The 17,342-nt window shown below is 40.9% G+C and overlaps 1 protein-coding gene across 2 annotated transcripts in view; it reads right to left on the minus strand.

Annotated features, from left to right (window-relative positions):
• Positions 1–13,467, minus strand: part of RET (ret proto-oncogene) — an 80,582-nt gene extending 67,115 nt beyond the window's left edge. For both annotated transcript variants that reach the window (XM_026799622.2, XM_074544733.1), the window contains exon 1: positions 13,328–13,467. In XM_026799622.2, the coding sequence (XP_026655423.2) occupies positions 13,328–13,373 (46 nt within the window). In that variant the 5' untranslated portion in view covers positions 13,374–13,467. The remainder of the gene's footprint in view (positions 1–13,327) is intronic.
• Between the last annotated feature and the right edge of the window lie 3,875 nt (positions 13,468–17,342).

Genomic DNA, 17,342 nt, shown 5'->3' on the forward strand with positions numbered 1-17,342 from the left:
CAACTTCCATATTTAAACAAACCAAGTAACCTAACAGCTGCAGACAAGATATATTCTGACAAAGGCTTGATTCTAAGCTTATTTTTTAAGCCTCCTATAATGAAAATGTCCATTGTTTCAGAAAGTTACAAGTCCTTTTCTGTGCTTAAATAGCAGCAAATGTCCTCCAGCTACTTGACAGTCAGAAGCTTTTTTGCTTTTACTTTATTCTTCAACTTGTTATTTTTACACATGCTCATATACATATAAATATCATATAAATATATACGTATAATTGAGTTTTTCCACAAAAAATGAAAACCTTCTCAAAAAACAAAGAAAGGAAGTAGCAGTTGTGTATTCAAATCTGTTCAACAATTTTTTTTTATGGAAGACTGTCACAAGAGGAGTTCCCAGCATTTTGTATCACTGTATATCTCTCAGTCCTCATCGCCTTCTTATGACCAAATATATGTTTACCATCAAGGCTTTAATTGCAAGCACTACTGAAACAGTTGTTTAATAAGGCACCTTAGATCTTTACCATGGCTGACAGTCCATCAGAAACCTACAGTTCAAAAACCAGTGATCAAAAGGCAACACATTTTCCCATGGATATTCAGCTGCCAGAGGCACAATAGAGAAACACTGACACTGAGACAAAGACCACCACCATATGTCAACCATGGAAGGAACTGAAGGAAACCACAGTTTGAGAAGAACCACTCCAGAAAGAGTAAACCCAAATAAACTTGTGTATATTTATCTGTGTACTTGACGGTAAGTAGCCTCTTAATTTCGTAATGAGAAACACAGACTTCCGAAAATGCAAAGTGGCTTAAAAGTACCTGATTCTCCACCAGCATTTGCAAATTAACAGGAACATCATTTAGGGAGATAAAAATCAGCAAAACAGTCCATGTGGCTTATTTAATTTCCAGGGTACTCATTTTATGTCACTGCAACTTCACACTTCATATATCACCATATCAACATATTGTTATAAAAAAAAATCCATGGATACTTAAAACAGTAAAATGCAAAATTTCTGTGTGATACTCCGTTGATAGGACTGTTAGGTGATTTTTGACTAGGGCTTGAAGACCTTGTTAAATATTGACCTAACTCTGGGCAGAGATCACTGTGCCCATCACAGCCCATTTGTTCCCACAAAAATCCAAAATCGTTTACCCAGTCAACTCTACAAAAACATCAGCAGTGAGAAAGCTGCCAATGACCACACTTAACTTTAAGATTTCAGTGTTAATGTCTCATTGAGATAAAGGGAACAATCCCTCACTCCTACAGTTTTTCTTCTGAAGTGATTTGCAAACTCTGGAATTGTCACTAAATGTGCTTTTCATGACTTGATGTTGGGAAAAGTCACCATGGCAAAAGGAACAGAAACTAAGTCCCATTGTGCTCTCCAGAAGTATAGTATCTTCAAATGAAAAAAAAAAACACAAAACCCTCTACTATTAATAATAGTGACAATTGCATTCTTGTTTTAATTATTTTACAGTCCCCAGGTTACCTGAAATCTAGGTGAGAAATCCATCTTCATTAAGTAATGCTAGAAAAAACTATGAGCCCATTAAACATAGAAGCAAACCATTATCTGAAAATCTTGCCCATTCTACTTTTGACAGTACTTTTACATTAACAGTTTCCTGTTTTTCCTAAGCTTCAGTCTGTTTTCATTCATCCAATAAAACTGGTATAACGAACAGAAATGAAACAAGCATTTTAACACTCACTTTGCTGAAATTTCCCCAGGCAATCAAAAGAGGTACACAAGCTGGAATGCAGCAGCTGAATTAATTTCATTGTGGTTTTTCACTATTTTAATTTCTTATCTCATTGAAAATTTTTTAAAGCTCATTCTCTCTAAATAGGGTTATATTTTGGAACTTGGGTCAATCCTAAATCCATGTGGATGTTTAACAAAAAAAGGTACAGGCAGGCCATTGCACAAAAGGCTTCAGTGTTGTTACCATTTTGGCAATATACTCCCTGATCCATGGGTGCATCTACACCCATTATCTGGCAGTATCTAAGGGCAGTCATAATTAAAGCTGTTAGAAAGAGTTGCCTAGTGTGAAAAGGCAAAAATGAGGTTCTGCACTTTCTCTGAATCGCCTCTTCCATGATAATGCTCCTTCCCATCTTCTTAGTGAAAGCAGAAAGAGCGAAGGCTTAATGTTTTCATTCTATTGTGAGACAGATTGGACTCACAAGCTATTCAAAAGTTACATGTGGAAAAAAATCCAAATAAAACATTCCTCCCAGACAAAATCACATGCCTAAACAATCACAGATGCTGTGATAGTGTCTGCTCTCTCTGTCAGGACATTTGGAAAGGTAATCACGCACCCAGTGCAATTTCGTCTGCAATGGCAGTTCCACACATTTGTAACTTGCTGTCCAAATGCCAGAAAAGGTGACAAGGCAACAATTCTGCTTCAAATCAAGACTAGCTAGGATTGAGTTTAGTCCTTGGAAAGGAGGAACAATAGTCTTTTTCTTCTTCACAGTGATTTCCTCTGTCTTTCTCGCATTCAGAGCGGGATAATGTCACGCTGGCATATACAGAGTAAACAAAAATCTTCTAAGAATGGGAAAAAGGGTAACAACAGGATTGCAGGATTTTGTAAAACACCTTATCACCAGCTCTTTCCAGTGGAAGAGACCAGTGCTGCCAATCAGCAGTAGCTAAGTATCTCATGTCCCAAACCCCATTTTAAATTATGCGTATTTAAACAAACATTTAAATTGAAAATGTGAAACTATAATGAATGCAGTGGAAGATACTAACTATGAAACAGAAACAACAGTAGAAAAACACAAGCTGCAGTTCTTCAAAGTTCAACATCTTACAAAGCATTGCATTCATAAAAGGGAGAGCTCTCAGCAGCTGATGTCAAAGACAGACAAATGGTCCTGGCAATCGCAATTTAGGATTCAGGGTGGAAAATACTGAAAGTAGAGTTATAATCCCAGTGCTAATTTTTTTCATGGTCTCTCTGCAATCATTAAGTTCTTATTTAACAAGAACTGCCTACCAAATCATAAATCCAGTTTAACTCTTGAGAAAATGGATCCTCAAAATCCTGTGTCTACTTCAACAAACACCATCACTACAATGCATTTCATTTTTTATCTGAAGAGAGCAGCACTCTACTCTTCTTGGTGACAAGGTTAGGCCATATGTACACAGACTGTTTCAAGGCCTTAATTGGAAATGCTCAGTGGCAGTGTGAGGTCCCCAGCTCACTGCCTGGGATTTGAGAATGCTGAGCATGGAATTAGAAATTGATTTTTGAGAAGACAAAGACCACCATATATCAAATACATCCCTGGGGATATTCTGAAAACCAGAAACTCCAGAAGCTCGTCTTGACATCAAAGGCATCTAACTCCTGTCTATTCAGCTGTTGATGATTAACAATATAAGTATTTTGATATTAAATCTCAAGTTGCATTAACTGCAGACTAAGTTATCATGATCTCATAAGGAGCCCTGATTGACCAAACACCAGACATCAGCTTCAGCAGACATACAAAGGCTGCATTTGTCCTGTTTTTAACACCCTGAGCACAAAACCTTAAGACGATGAAGTCAAAAGTTTCCAAGAGACATCATCTAACTCATCCAAGGTAGGATTGATGATAAATAACCAACATGAACACACTGCTGTCCCACCTGTTCTTAAGATATTGCCAATTAAAAGAAACCCCACAATGACTGCAGACAAAAATCCTTGTAGCTCCCTGCTACCAAAATGTTTCCCTAATACCCCTTGCTATGTCCCAAGTTCTAATTTCCACTATTACTCAATTTCCACCAGTACATCCACCTTTGTACTACTTCTGCTTAAACTGAAAAATCTGAACTCTGTGCTCAGTTGTCTTTGTAAATAAATATTGCCACTCATTTATATTTTTCTTCAAAACCAGCATTTCCTACGTTTCTTGTTGCAACCCTTTGCATTTCAAGAAGTATGAAAACCAAAATGCACCATTCAAAACTGGGTATTGCCAGGCATCACCAGGAAATAAACTATTGTGCCAGGTATAACTCTATGTAGTAATTCTTACATTATCTTACATACCATTACCAAGGTTTACCAGGGAAAAGAGAAAAAAATCTTTTGTCATAAGGACTCTCTAGCAACAGAACATTTTATAAAATAAGTAAAAGTCTTTGCTACCAGTCTTATTGCACTGACAAATGTTACTACTATAATCAATCTAAACTGAGGTTTTGATGAGCAATCTAAATATTTAATGTATATTTCCTTTATTGTCTCCTGAAAGTTCTATTTAGGACAAAGATATTCTGAAAGGCCAAAGCAGAGACTTGCACAGATTCATCCCCTTTGCTTTTTAATTGCCAGGTACTAAGGATGGCTCTGCCATGATGCCAAAATTGCCTGTGCAAAGACAGAGAACAAAATTTTTCCAATAAACTAAAAAAATCACACCCAACAGCATGATGACAGGAAAACAAAGATCTAAGAAATTATTGGAAAATTATAAAAACACAACTAAAAACAGTCTACAGCAGATAGATTGAAAAAAAAAAAAGGTGGAGGGGCAGCATCAAAAAGGTAAGTATAACCTTGGGCTATTATTGCTTATTTTCTTTAGACATTTACTGCCCTAAAAACTTCGGTCCAACTTTAATTTCAAACTTTATTAGACTAGAATCTAAGAAAATAAATAGTTTAAAAAGACCCTTTTTCCAACAACAGGCTCACTTCAATGCCGCAGTAAGAAAAAATAATTTTATAAATGTTTCTGGTTTTCACAGAGCTTGTAAGGGTGATCTGTCACAGTCTCTAAGGATGATCCTGTTTGTTTTCAAATCTACAGAAACTAAGTTTTGAAGGTTTGGGTTTTGTCTCCTTTTTCTAATAATAAAAATCTGCAAAATACATGTTATAAACTCTCTCACTAGCCAGAAAGTCCCCAGCAAAGCAATTTAAGACAACTTTTCTAATCTTCACAAAGGCAAAAGTTTACCAAAGCAATAAAACGGTTTAAAATGCCTTCTCATCTAGTGTGTGTCAGCAATGCTGAATTGAAATGTGCAATAAAATTTATATTACAGCCATATTGTTTCCCCTTCATTACTTTAAAACATTTATGTATGTGTATGTTCAAACCCAAAATCTAAACACTCCCATTGCTTTTTTTTGTCTCATAATAGCAATTGGGATGAGTCATTTTACAATCATCATCCTCAGTCCTTTTTACTTCACTGGCATCCAAGAGCTCAGCTAGAAAAAGCTCTACCCAGAATTGCTGAAAAGCAGTAACAGACAACCATCTTTTTTTTTTTTTAATATTTGTTCCTGTATTTCTCTCCAAAGACACACTGTGACTATCAAAATATAAATGGGGCACCCAATACATAACTCACAGTTCAGAGGTAGCAGAAGCAAGCCAAGGTAGCATCCAGAAAGCACTGCCAAAAATCTACAGCCCATGGAAACGAGTCCTACAGAAAGGCTTCAGGGCATCTCCGCTGGTCCAACTGAGGAAAGTTAGACTACTAAGGCTACTCATTAAAGCACACACAGAATTTGGCTGATGCACCTCAGAGCCATCTCAATGGTTAGACAGCACACACCACAAAAGGGGAACCTGACATCCAGTGGGAGCAAAGAGAAATCTGGTCCCTGAAAGTACTGCCAGAGTGTTTTAACTTTTGGAACTGTGCAATTCTTTATGGGGCTTTGATGCAGCAGTCCCACTCTAAAATGCTTTGCTGATGCAGGATAAACTACGAATATGCCTGAGTACTTCAGAGATGTGAGAAGGATCCACTCAAGTGTTTTACAAAATACGACTCCTCACTGCAGGGCCCAAAGCAGCACTGTTTTGTTAAAAATCAGTGCTGGATACTTTCTTCAAAGATCCTAGCAGAACTCCCCAGTCATCACAGTGCAAATTTCACTCAGCAGCCAATGCCCTCTACCCAAATCCACTCTCTTCCATTACTCCCAATTTTAATTTTTGCAGGTTTTTTCCCTCTGAAAAACAAACTTCTTTTCCCTTTAAAATAAAAACTTGAGGCCTTTTCTTGATGAGAATTCTTTGGATTCTTTCCTTTCCCCTCACTGTTATTCAGATTTCATGAACAGCAAGCACACTTTTGACTTACAGTCATGCACACCACAATCTGGCAATATAAATGTGTTCAGATAATTTTCTAGTGTCTACTTTTATGTTGTGTAAAAGAAAGCCTGATTGCTGCCCTAGAGCACATATACATTTCAAACCCTCTGGTCTTCTGAGATGACTGACTGCCATAAATGTATGTATTAATCATGCTATACTGGCTATTCCCATCTAAATAGACATAATTAATCTAACTTTTTTTAATCAGCTTTTTAAAGTCATAAATTGTCATGGGCTAAATTTCAGTAAACAATAGCTTTTATTTAACTTTGTTACATCTTATTTGCATTAATGCAAATTATTACTCTCCTTCTTGACCAAACAACCAGAACACTGGCGGTCAGTACCTTCCTTCCAAATGCACAGCAGCAACACACAGAGCTACTTTTAACACATGAGGCAAGTTTTAAGCAGCACAGTGGCAGGGGTGGAAAGAGAACCTAGAGAATCAAATCCATTCTCAACATCTTGTGAACGACTGATACTTTTTACATCCTTTTTGATGTCTACTTTTCAGTGTCTACTTTAAGATGATAAGGCATAGAAGGGCACCTCATCAACAAAGACAAAACATCTCCAGAAGCCAATCAGTGCAGAAGTATCACCTTTTAAGGGAGTCAAAGGAAGCTGCTCTACGTCATCCAAAACATTTAGTTTGTTAGGGGCCAAACTCAAAGTATCAGCTCTTTATGCAGGAATGGTAGAGAACTACCTGAACTTCTCCTCCCAAATCCAGACAAAACATTACTTGTGTCTTTAAGCCACTGGAAGATTTAAGTCTCATCTCCAAGACACCCTGAGAATGGCACTGACAGGACCACAGGATGCCTGCTCCTATTCAGTGGCAAAACTAGCCTTTAAGGGGCTTTGGAGATAGATGAAATTCTGGTCTACTCACGTCAAAATGAGTCTTTCCATTTCACAAGTGAAAAGAACAGATAATGGAATTGTCCGTATCAGAAAACTTGGTGCCTCTGAATTAGGAGAAAAAGCTAGATTTAATTTTATTATCTGAGACTGAAATTTGTCTCACTTAGAAAAAAGCCATAATGGACATTAAAAAAAAAAAAAAAACACACAACCAAAACCCAACCACCCATTACAGCAACACAAGCAACTTTGTTATATCAGTTAAATATATTGTTTAATTAGTTTTCTAAATGCATACACTGAAAAGCCATTAGACAGCCATTAGGAGTAATAAATCCATTTTCTTTTTACAATCACCTGATTAACAATCAGCCAAATTTCTAAACTAATTCAGTCAAACAACATTTCTGGCACAATTACCCCAGCAAAGTTTCCAATTCTCTTTTTTGACTGCGATCACTGTAATTTTCCCTTAGGCTCTAAAGCGCTGATGATCATCTTCGTTTCAGCAGATTTACAGAGCATCTCTTAGGTTAAAATGTTCCTAGCATGTTTATGGTCTCATTTCAAGATCCAGAAATCTGAAACTATTTAGTCATCTTTATGAAGTAATCTTTAAAAAAAACAGCTTTGTGTTCTCCTTATGTGGGGAAAAAAAGTGATGGCTATAGACAAATTTCAAAAAAATCCTAAGCTCCCAAAGGATCAAAATCCATCTGGTTTTTCACACCTCAGCTGATTTCCTATTTTGTTAAAAAAATTTTCTTAATAACTTTATTAATTAGCAACATATCTACATGAAAATTTGTTAAAGCGCTCATAATGACTTTGCCAAAACATTGCAGATTATCTCAGTATATTTCACGGATAAAAGAAAAAAACACATTGTGAAAATAAAGCCTTTGAATAGATTTCATTCTACAGCTTCTCCAATGCTATTTTTCATTGATGAATTATCACTCTAGAGATTCTGTAAGGTTTCCCATTGTGTTTTCCCTACGTTGTATCAGCTCCAGTATCATCCAGTTTGGAACTGCATTAGTCAATCAACAAGGCACATGATATTCTAAGGATAAAGAAACGGGTGGTGGCACTTTACAGAAAACTAAGAGAGAGAGTGTGAGGCAATGAGCAAATGTGTAGCACAGCTGTCAATTGAATTTGAACCCTGATCCAACCAAACTAATATGCAAACCTCAAATCTGTCCTTCTCTCACAGTAATTGCTGTATTTATCCTTGCAATGCTTCAGTTGCTTGCTTTCCAAAATATAAGACAGTTACAAAAAAAAAATCATCTGGAAAATAAACAATTCCAAAGTTTCTTTAGAACATTTTGGTGAATTTTTAAGCTTTGCTTCTGCCAAACCAAACAAAAGTAGAAAGCAAGAGCTGAGAACAGACCGCAGCATGAACGTGCCTCAATCCTGGAAGAAGATACTCTTAACATCCACCCTGCTCCCACAGGAACCACCACCTGTGTTCAGGTAAGTTTTGCACTGCTCCTGAAACAAATACCCACGCTCAATAAGCACTGTCAGGCAATTTTTACATTTCAAAACCAAGAGATAATTGCAGTCCATCACCAGCTGGCACCACTTCCAGCCCTGCCGGAAAGCTGAAGAATGCCAATGTCTGAACAAAGCAAAGCTCTCCTCACCGCAGACAGGCTCTAAATGACCTTTACACAACACGGCTCTCCAGAAAACGCCAAGCTTCTTTAGTATGGATTCCTTCCAACCCATGGCCTATCTGTGTTTGCTAGGCTGCTTTATGGCAGAGAAAGCAGCCTGGAGGAGCGGGACCAGCAGTGCCAAGCCAAGCATGAGAAAGTACAGCAACAAGTGAACAAATCCTCTCCCTCCTGCCAGGGGCCAAACTGGGGAAAAGGGAAAAAATTAAAATTAACAAAATACATGGGTTTGCATCAGCCAGTCTGTCATTTCAGTTAAAAAAAACAAAAATGTAAGAGACTGTGATATGACACAGAGATGGGAAACTGATGGTGGGCATGCTACTGAATATGCATCTTGCATTCAGGTGCTGAACCCACACTGTTGTTCAGACTGACTGCTGATGTTAATGCTATGAGAAATCTTGTCTGCTAATCACAGACTAACAAATGAGCTTTAAGCATTAAAATGCTGGCTTTTTGTTATCTTTGAATTCATTTCCTTTATACTGTCCCTATGATAGTAGCAAAATCCTTGAATGAAGCCAAGGACCAAGGCTGCAACTGACTGGCAGAAATAATCAAGCCAATAGAACATATTGCCCTGACACCTTGAGAAGGCAGCAAATAACAATGAGAAGGGAACTAAATATAACACAAATATGGATCCAATTAGCATGAATTTTTAAAAAACCCAACACAGTAAATTACTTTCTGTGAAAGGGAAAATGCTTCAGGAGGTGAACTTCACTGCAAAATTTCCTTTGTGAAGAAACTAAAAGGTGAAGGACCTGACAATGGGAGAAAAATGAGGGGAGACATGAAGCCTAGAGGGCCACAGAGAGTCCAGGCTCCTTCCCTGGTAGGAGCACTGGGATGAATCCTGGTGAGGGCTACGTGAGTGAAGCAGCACTTTCACAGTCCAATGCAGGCAGCTGCAGGTGACCAGAGACAGGACAAGTGCCACCTGGAGAAGAGCCAGAAGGTAAGATGATGAACCTCTGGGCAGAGAAAAACAACAAAGTAGGAAGGAACCAAAGCATTGTGATTAATACCCCTTTACCTATCAAAAAGAGCAGCAAGGTGTGAAATTACCATGTAACTCTGATCTTTCCTGATTAAGACATGTAAGATCTAATTAAGTGCCTCTCATGGTCCTTCACAGATTCCCTTTGCCCACAGTCAGGGTTATAATAAAACAGAATAATTTTCACTTTACAGTGTAAAATCCTGATCATATATTATCTGACAGATAACTGTTTAAAGAAAACAGGCATACAAATTATGTCTGTCTTAGCCAGTTCCTGACACAAGTCAATGAATGGTCTGTGCTCCACCATTTGACCTCATCAGCACTGGTTTGATCTAAAAGCATGAGCACACAGAAAATCTTTAATTTGACAGAATCACATAGGTATTCTTTTCCTGGAGAAAGCACCCATTTTCTATCATGAAATACAAATATTATGTGAAATAATCCACACCTGGGGGAGAAGAACATCAGTATCTGCTGCTGGTTTCTGAAGTTGGTCTGTCCTTGATCTGGATGCATGACTGGAGCCTGGACTTGCACTAAATTGTAACCAGTCAAAACATGAGCAGCAATCCTAGCAGCAGGGAAATGCACTCTAAGAATCGATCCCAAACAGTCCATAAATGAGTATCAAAACTAGTACATTAATCAGAAGTTTTATACCACAGTCAATAAAATAGGAAAAAAGTTTAGATAATCTGCATTCAAGAGCACATCATTGAAGCAGGATCCCTATTATTTCCATGAGCAGGTTTCCCTTCCAATTTTAAAAAATTTGCATAGTGTAATGCTTACAAACTGTGTTTTATTCACTGAAAAGAAATTATCTCTTCAACAGTATTCCCTTTAATAACAAAAATTACTTTCTAGACAAGACAATCCTACCAAGTCTTTGCCACAGGCACTCTTTTCTACATTTAACTGCACAAGGTCCTCCTGTGATATCAATGAGCTTTCACAATCAAAACTCCAGCACCAAACAGCCAGGCAGCATGATAGGCAAGTAAACACCCTGAAGTCCTGCAACTGACAAGGTGTAAAACTTTTTCAAAAGACATGTGCACACTCCATAACAAACCCTGCATTTCTTTTAATTGGTAAAAGAGACAGAAGCCTTAATTTGGGAAGAAAAATTCCTTTTATTTTTGCTATTTCTAGGCTAGTGTACGTTGAGGACAGTGCCTGCAGGAGACCCACCCGTTGCCTGTGGTGCAAAAGCGCCAAAGCTGCGCCTTTCTGCTTCAGAACAATTGGTCCAGTGTGCTTCCTGCAGCCCGCCAGTACAAAATAACCAAATCTAATCCTTTCCACTAACAGCACACGCTCACCAGATTGACTATGCCAGCTCACTCAGTAAATGCCTTTGGGGTTGTAATGAGCACATGTTTTATGAACTACGGCAGTTCTAAGCTTTCCAAAACCTTTAGACAAACCAAAGATGTACCCACAGCAATTGAGTACAAGGGTATCCCTTCAGGTTAACTTTGGGTGGCAGCCCTCTAGGCTGAGGTCTGGCCCAGCTGAAAGAGATTCCTGCACAACACAACACCTGGCAGGAGCATGCCAGTTACCACTGCAGAATCCCTGGCTCTCCCCCAGGATGGAGCCCACTGAAGTTTCACTGTGCTCCCCCACCAGGGGAATGCACCATCACTCCTAAAAGAGCTGTTCCTAAACTGCAACTCTGTGCAGGCAGGGGCTTTGCTAGTACCTCCAAAACAAAACACTTCATCTTACCCCTGCTGCAAAATCAGCTCTTATCGCATAAAAGCTAATTAGTGTCACACACCTCAACAATATGAAGCAGCGTTTCTCTATCAACAAACACCCATAGAAAATTGGTAATACACTGGACTTCTTGAAATAACTATGAAAACAATTACCCTGAAGTGTGGGCATAGATGTACACAACTTTTCTTCCCCACAGTTTGAGTAGAAACTAACAGGAACCAAATATTAAGCCTCAGTAGTCAAAGCTGAGAACATACGCAAAATATGTGCAACTTTAAGTATAAGCAAGCAGTATACAAAAAAAACCCCTACTTGGCAGCTTACTCTACCCAAATAAATTAGCTCCTGTAATATTTCTCCAAATATATTTTTGGCAGATCTCAAACTTAATAATTTAGGGCTACATTTAATAAAAAAAAAAAAAAGTCTTTGAAACTATTTCCAACTGCTGAGGTCTGATATTTAGAAAGGTTTAGATATCTGTCATCAGTAGAGAGAACCCCTTCCCCATCTGAGAGTTTCAGAATGAAATTCATGTAAAGTTGTACAATTAAAAGTAAAACCAAATGGTGGTCCAACTGAAAGGGAAATACAGCAGAAAAAAATCCCCAAAACGCCATTTGAGAGAGCAGCTCCGGAGTTCCTAACACCAGCTAGTTCAGGATGAGCAATAACCTGGGGTATCACAGCATGAATCAAAGAAAGCTCATCTGCCCAGCTTAAACAGAAATCACGGGAAGTCATCTTCAAGCGAATGCATGTGAATCATTTTGGCTAATGAAAACATACCCCTCAAGCTGAAGAACTTACGTAAATTACATTTCTCCTAATTCTGCCAAAAACATTAAAGAAAATGGATTTGCCAAAGATAAAAGCAAAGTAGGCATGATAGATCATCCATTAGCAATACAAGTACGGCTAATTCTTCCTGACAGTGAAATGTCTTGGGATACAACCCACTTTATTTTTTTTTTACTAGATGTGTGTTTAGATGCAGTATATCCTACACATTTTATCTCCTTATATCCTAAACTTCACTACTAGTGAGATTTTACAAAGATCAGGCCCTAACAACAATGTAACGAAAAAACGTGAAGAACTGAAAGTATTTTAGCATAGCAAAAAAATAATTTAGAAATTAAATAGGAGCTGTATAATCTCTGAAAATACAGCAAGTAGTTTAAAATGGTGCAAATTAATGCAGTTAATCTGAATTAACAGTAAGAAGGAAAACATCACATGCTTATGAGGACTCACAAGGGCAGAATTAATATTGCACTCTGCTCACTGTAACAGCAACTAGTGAACTAGTTTCAGCTTTACTTTTTTCATTTAAAAAGTACAGTACATTTTTAATGTGCAAGGTTGTACTGCATTCTCTAGCATACAACTTTGATTTATTCATGTAAACGTCAGAAATCCATCAGCAAACAAAGCCATATGGAAGAAAAAGAGATATAATGGATTTTCTGTTTGCTTTAGAAACTTGACATCTGTGGATAGCATCATCTAAGTTACAATCCAATCACTATTCATATTGTGGTCATTTTCATTTACCAATCCAAAACGCATTTTGTCTGATGATACAAAAAGCTCTGGGAGTGAGAGAGCATAGAAGTAATCGTGTTTTAAAAACTTAAAATGGGAATATAGTTTAATATTTTCCCTTTCACATCATAAATTCAGAGAAAAGCAAACTCACATCTGTTCTAACTTAGCTTTAAAAAAACGAAGAAAACGTATCAGGATCATTTATATCTTGTCTGTATTTGTGGCAGGATTTTGGGAGCCGGCCCGAGCCGCCGGTGGCATCTGAGCCCCGCAAAGTTCCCGGGGGGCCGGGCTCGGCGCTACTTACCCCCGCAGAGCAGGAGGAGCCCGGCTGGCCGCGCCGCCGAGCGCATCTTCCCCGCGCCGCCGCTGCGGCCCCGCCTCGGCGCTCCGGGCAGCACCGGCCGGGCTGCCGGACGCTCCGCGCGCTCTCAGTCGGGCCGGCCCATGGCCCGGGCCGGCGGCAGCGGCCGCGATGGGACGCACGGAGCCGGGCAGAGCCGGGCAGGGACGGGACGGCCCGCGCCGGGATGCTCCTCCGCCGGTCCTTCCCTCGGTGCTCCTGGGTCCGGTGCCGCCCCGCCGCCAGCGGCCGGGAAGAAAGCGGCTCGTTCCCTCAGCGGCGCCGCTCCTCTCGGGCTCTGCGGGGAGAAGCGAAGTCACGAGCGAAGCCCCCGCTCCGCCGCCGAGCCCCCCGCGCTACCCGGGCGGCGGCACCGCCCGGCTCCGGCCAGCCCCCGGCCCCTCCTGCCCGGGCCGCCCCGCCCCGCCCGCGGAGCCTCCGCCGAGGGGCGCAGCGCCGGCCCCGCCCCGCGCATCTCCCGGGCAAGGTGCGGGGCCGGGCGGAGGCACCGCGGCGTCCCGGAGCACCGGCCGCGTCCCCCGGCCCGCGGGCAGCAGCGGGGCGCGGGCGGGAGGAGCGGGAGGCGGCGGCTCGGGGGGAGGAAGGCAGGCGAGCCGCGCAAACACACCAGGTGCGAGACAAAGCGGGGACAGGCGCTGCGGCACCAGGATGTACCCGAGCGGCCGTCTTCCCTGTCAGCCGAAACACATTAAACGTGTTGAATAATTAATCCTTAGGAGAGCAGACAATTTTTGCTTGATGGTAGGAGGATGCTGTGGAAGATGTGCGCTACCTGGCAGGCAACCAAAGTAACCCGGAACGCACGCGTCCCGCTGAGCGGCGAAACGCCACTTTTAAACCGCAAGCGGGAGGGGGGTGGGCAATCTAACCGAGCCAAAGCTGAAATACGCTTTAACAGGTCGGGCTCGCCGAGAAAAGCGCTCCGAAAAAGCCGCCGCTCACAAACACCGCCCCGAGCCGCCGCTGCCTCCGCCCGGCGGCCCCGCCGCAGCGCCCGGCCCGCCCGCGCCCTGCCCCGGCTGCCGCAGCCGCGCCGGAGCCGCGGGCAGCCCCGGGGTGGCGCGGGCACAGCCCCGGCACCCGCGGGCACCGCGCCCGCGCAGGCTCTGGAGGGGCCACAGCGACTGCCAGCTGATACAAACCCTGCCCCTCTCCCAGCCCCTCTCCTGTCAGGGCATCTCCAACCTGCCGAGGAGATGTTCTCTACGCCTCTCCCGAAAGCTGATGCTGCTTCCACACAGCCGCGCTGCTCCACAGATCTGGTCGTCAGGATTCAGACACGGATCAGCAGCTACAGCGTTCGGCTTCCCCAGCCTTCACACCCTGAAACGCCCAAGCAAGGTCAAGTAGACACACAGAGTAGATTGATACTCAGTGCCTTTGCACCTAACAAGAATTGCTATAGATTACTTAAATAGAAGTCAAATAAGAAATTCTCTCTCTAGATTAGTAAGGACTCTGCTTACAAATAGGAGGCAAAGTATCAGAAATTACCCTAGAGGAATGGCAAAGGAACTAACCTATTGTAACTTTTCTGTTAGATCTTAATCAAGTTAGATCTTCTTCCATGGTCTTCATAAGGCTTGGGAAAACAATAAGCCAAGTTGAAGCAACTAGAAGGGTAATAATGCATTTGAGATGAACAATAATGACCACCATTAATTAATTGCTTTTGAAGCTGCCTGTCAGATAGTATAAATTAAACTTTCGAGAACTTACGTGTCAAGTGTGTGTGGGGCTTTTGCAAGTCCCTGAAAGAGGGAACTGAGAAGGTTACTTGGGAAGTCTCTGTGAACCAAAGGAAAGTCTATAGCAAAGAAAGCAACACATAAAACATTAACATTAAATCAATGCTTTGTGGAGAAATGTCTTACGTTAAGCTAAGCTTTATCTTAAATCATATTTAAAAGCTCGTGCAGTATACAAATCAATATTGATGCCATCTAAAATACACCACTATCATCTGCACTGATAAATGCCAGTTTTCATCCAGGACAAAGTGACTTCTTGGAAGAATTTCAAGGACTTACAATCTCTTCTGGCATCTCAGCAACTGAAGCCAAAGCTGTACTCTTCTGCCAGCTTCAGGCTCTGCTCCAGCACACTAAAACTGGTTTTAGATGCCATCATGTTCGTCATGCAAGGAACAGAAGTAAGGTCACCAGAATAATTTTTTCATTTGATTTCCAGGCTTTTAAGCTAAGCAGTTTTATGTGTTTTCAGAGGACTGTAGCTGACACACAACACACCTGGAAAAAACTGGACAACTCGGATGAAAATGGGACCAAACACAGGTGTCTTCTGTGTTCCAGCTACTGTGGTCTTGTCTCCCATGTTAATGTAGCCACCGTTCTTCCTGAAGCTGTTGGCCTTTGTGGTCAGTAGTGGTATATTGAGGAAACATAGTGGTATATCCAGGAAACATAGCCTACCACAGAGAAGACAAACATAACATAACTGCAGCGTCTCTCATACCCTGCAAATGCCTATCAAAATGGAGGCATTTTAAATTTTGAAATTCAAACTTCAGGAGAAAAAACTTAAACCCTTCCTGCCCAGCCTGGTTTCCACATCCCTGAAGAGTCCCAACACAGGCTGTGAACCATCTGCCCTTGAGTTTACATGAGCCATACAAGCCTATAGCAACCATCTCCTTCCAACAGCTAACTTCTGCTCCACTATGCATAAAATACACTTTCACGTCATTCACTTGGTTTCTTTGTCTGAAGGCCTTTTGAAAACTGAATGAAAATCACTGCTTGTAAATGGGGAATAAAAAATCTAGGTGTCCCTAATTTCCCAGAAAAGCTCAAGCTTTGCAGTGACATCTCCCATCACTCTCCCAGCAGAAATACTTTGGATGTAAATCAACACTTTCCTGCAGGCTAGTGCAGTTGGGAAACTGTGGCTCATACTCCTTCTCTTCCCCACCCCTCCCCCCACTTTGACTCATTTATTTGGCACAGCAGGCTGAGCTATTAAATTATTGTAGGTTTTTCTTTTATAGAGGCACCCTGAGATGTCTCGATACAATAATGCTTCCTGAAACTGATGCTGATTGATAACTGTTTCTTGGTTTCATCACAAGTCTTAGATCATGTTCATTTAGCATCAGGGCAGGACACTTGAGGACTGTTCTCCTTTTCCATGTTTTCCAAACACTCAGGCATGAACACTGAAATATTTTCAGGTAAAAATCCTAGAATATTGTATTTAAAATCAAATTCTTCATCAGTTCAGGACTTAAATACTTTTTTCCCCCATGCTATGAGGTTGGCCACTGTAAAAACTCAGTCTGAGGTGCTGCTATCGATCATGTGGAAAAAAATAGTATTTTAAAAGTACAAAAACAGGTTATTAACACTCAATGCTATTTTCTGATCAAACTGTCAGGTCTTTCAAACAGTTACAACTACGGTGGCACTGAACAGATATTCTTCCTGAGGTAGATCTAATAGTAAAAGGACAGATTAAACTTTGATCCTGACAGTGACAAAGAAATTATCTGCATGTCGTACTTAATTCAAGTTCTTATATACATGTTTTTCCACAATCCCTGTGCTTTATTTTCCTAGCCTTCTGTCAATTTCTTCATTTTCAATTTTTTAGATATTGGTAACACAAACTGCACAGTATCCACATTACCTATTTAATTTTTGTCCACTTGAGAGCATTGAAAGAGCTAAAAGCAGTGTGTTTTCCCAAAATACTCATCCCAAAGTGCTATGAATTGGTCAGAAACAGTGACTACCATGATGAAGCAGCAAACATGGGCTAGGAGATGTCTCCAGCTTGTCACCTAGAGAAGGGAACCAAGAAGCTATTTCTTTCAAGTCAGGAGAAAGAAATCATTCTTATGGAGAAAGTGCTACAGACTGTCCTGATAACAAGAAGTTTAAGCAAGAGCTTTGGATTGTCCAATAAATAGATTTCAAGACAAAACCAGGATTCTTGTGAA

Source organism: Zonotrichia albicollis, chromosome 7 (genome assembly GCF_047830755.1).
Source record: "Zonotrichia albicollis isolate bZonAlb1 chromosome 7, bZonAlb1.hap1, whole genome shotgun sequence".
NCBI classification, from domain to species: Eukaryota; Metazoa; Chordata; class Aves; order Passeriformes; family Passerellidae; genus Zonotrichia; species Zonotrichia albicollis.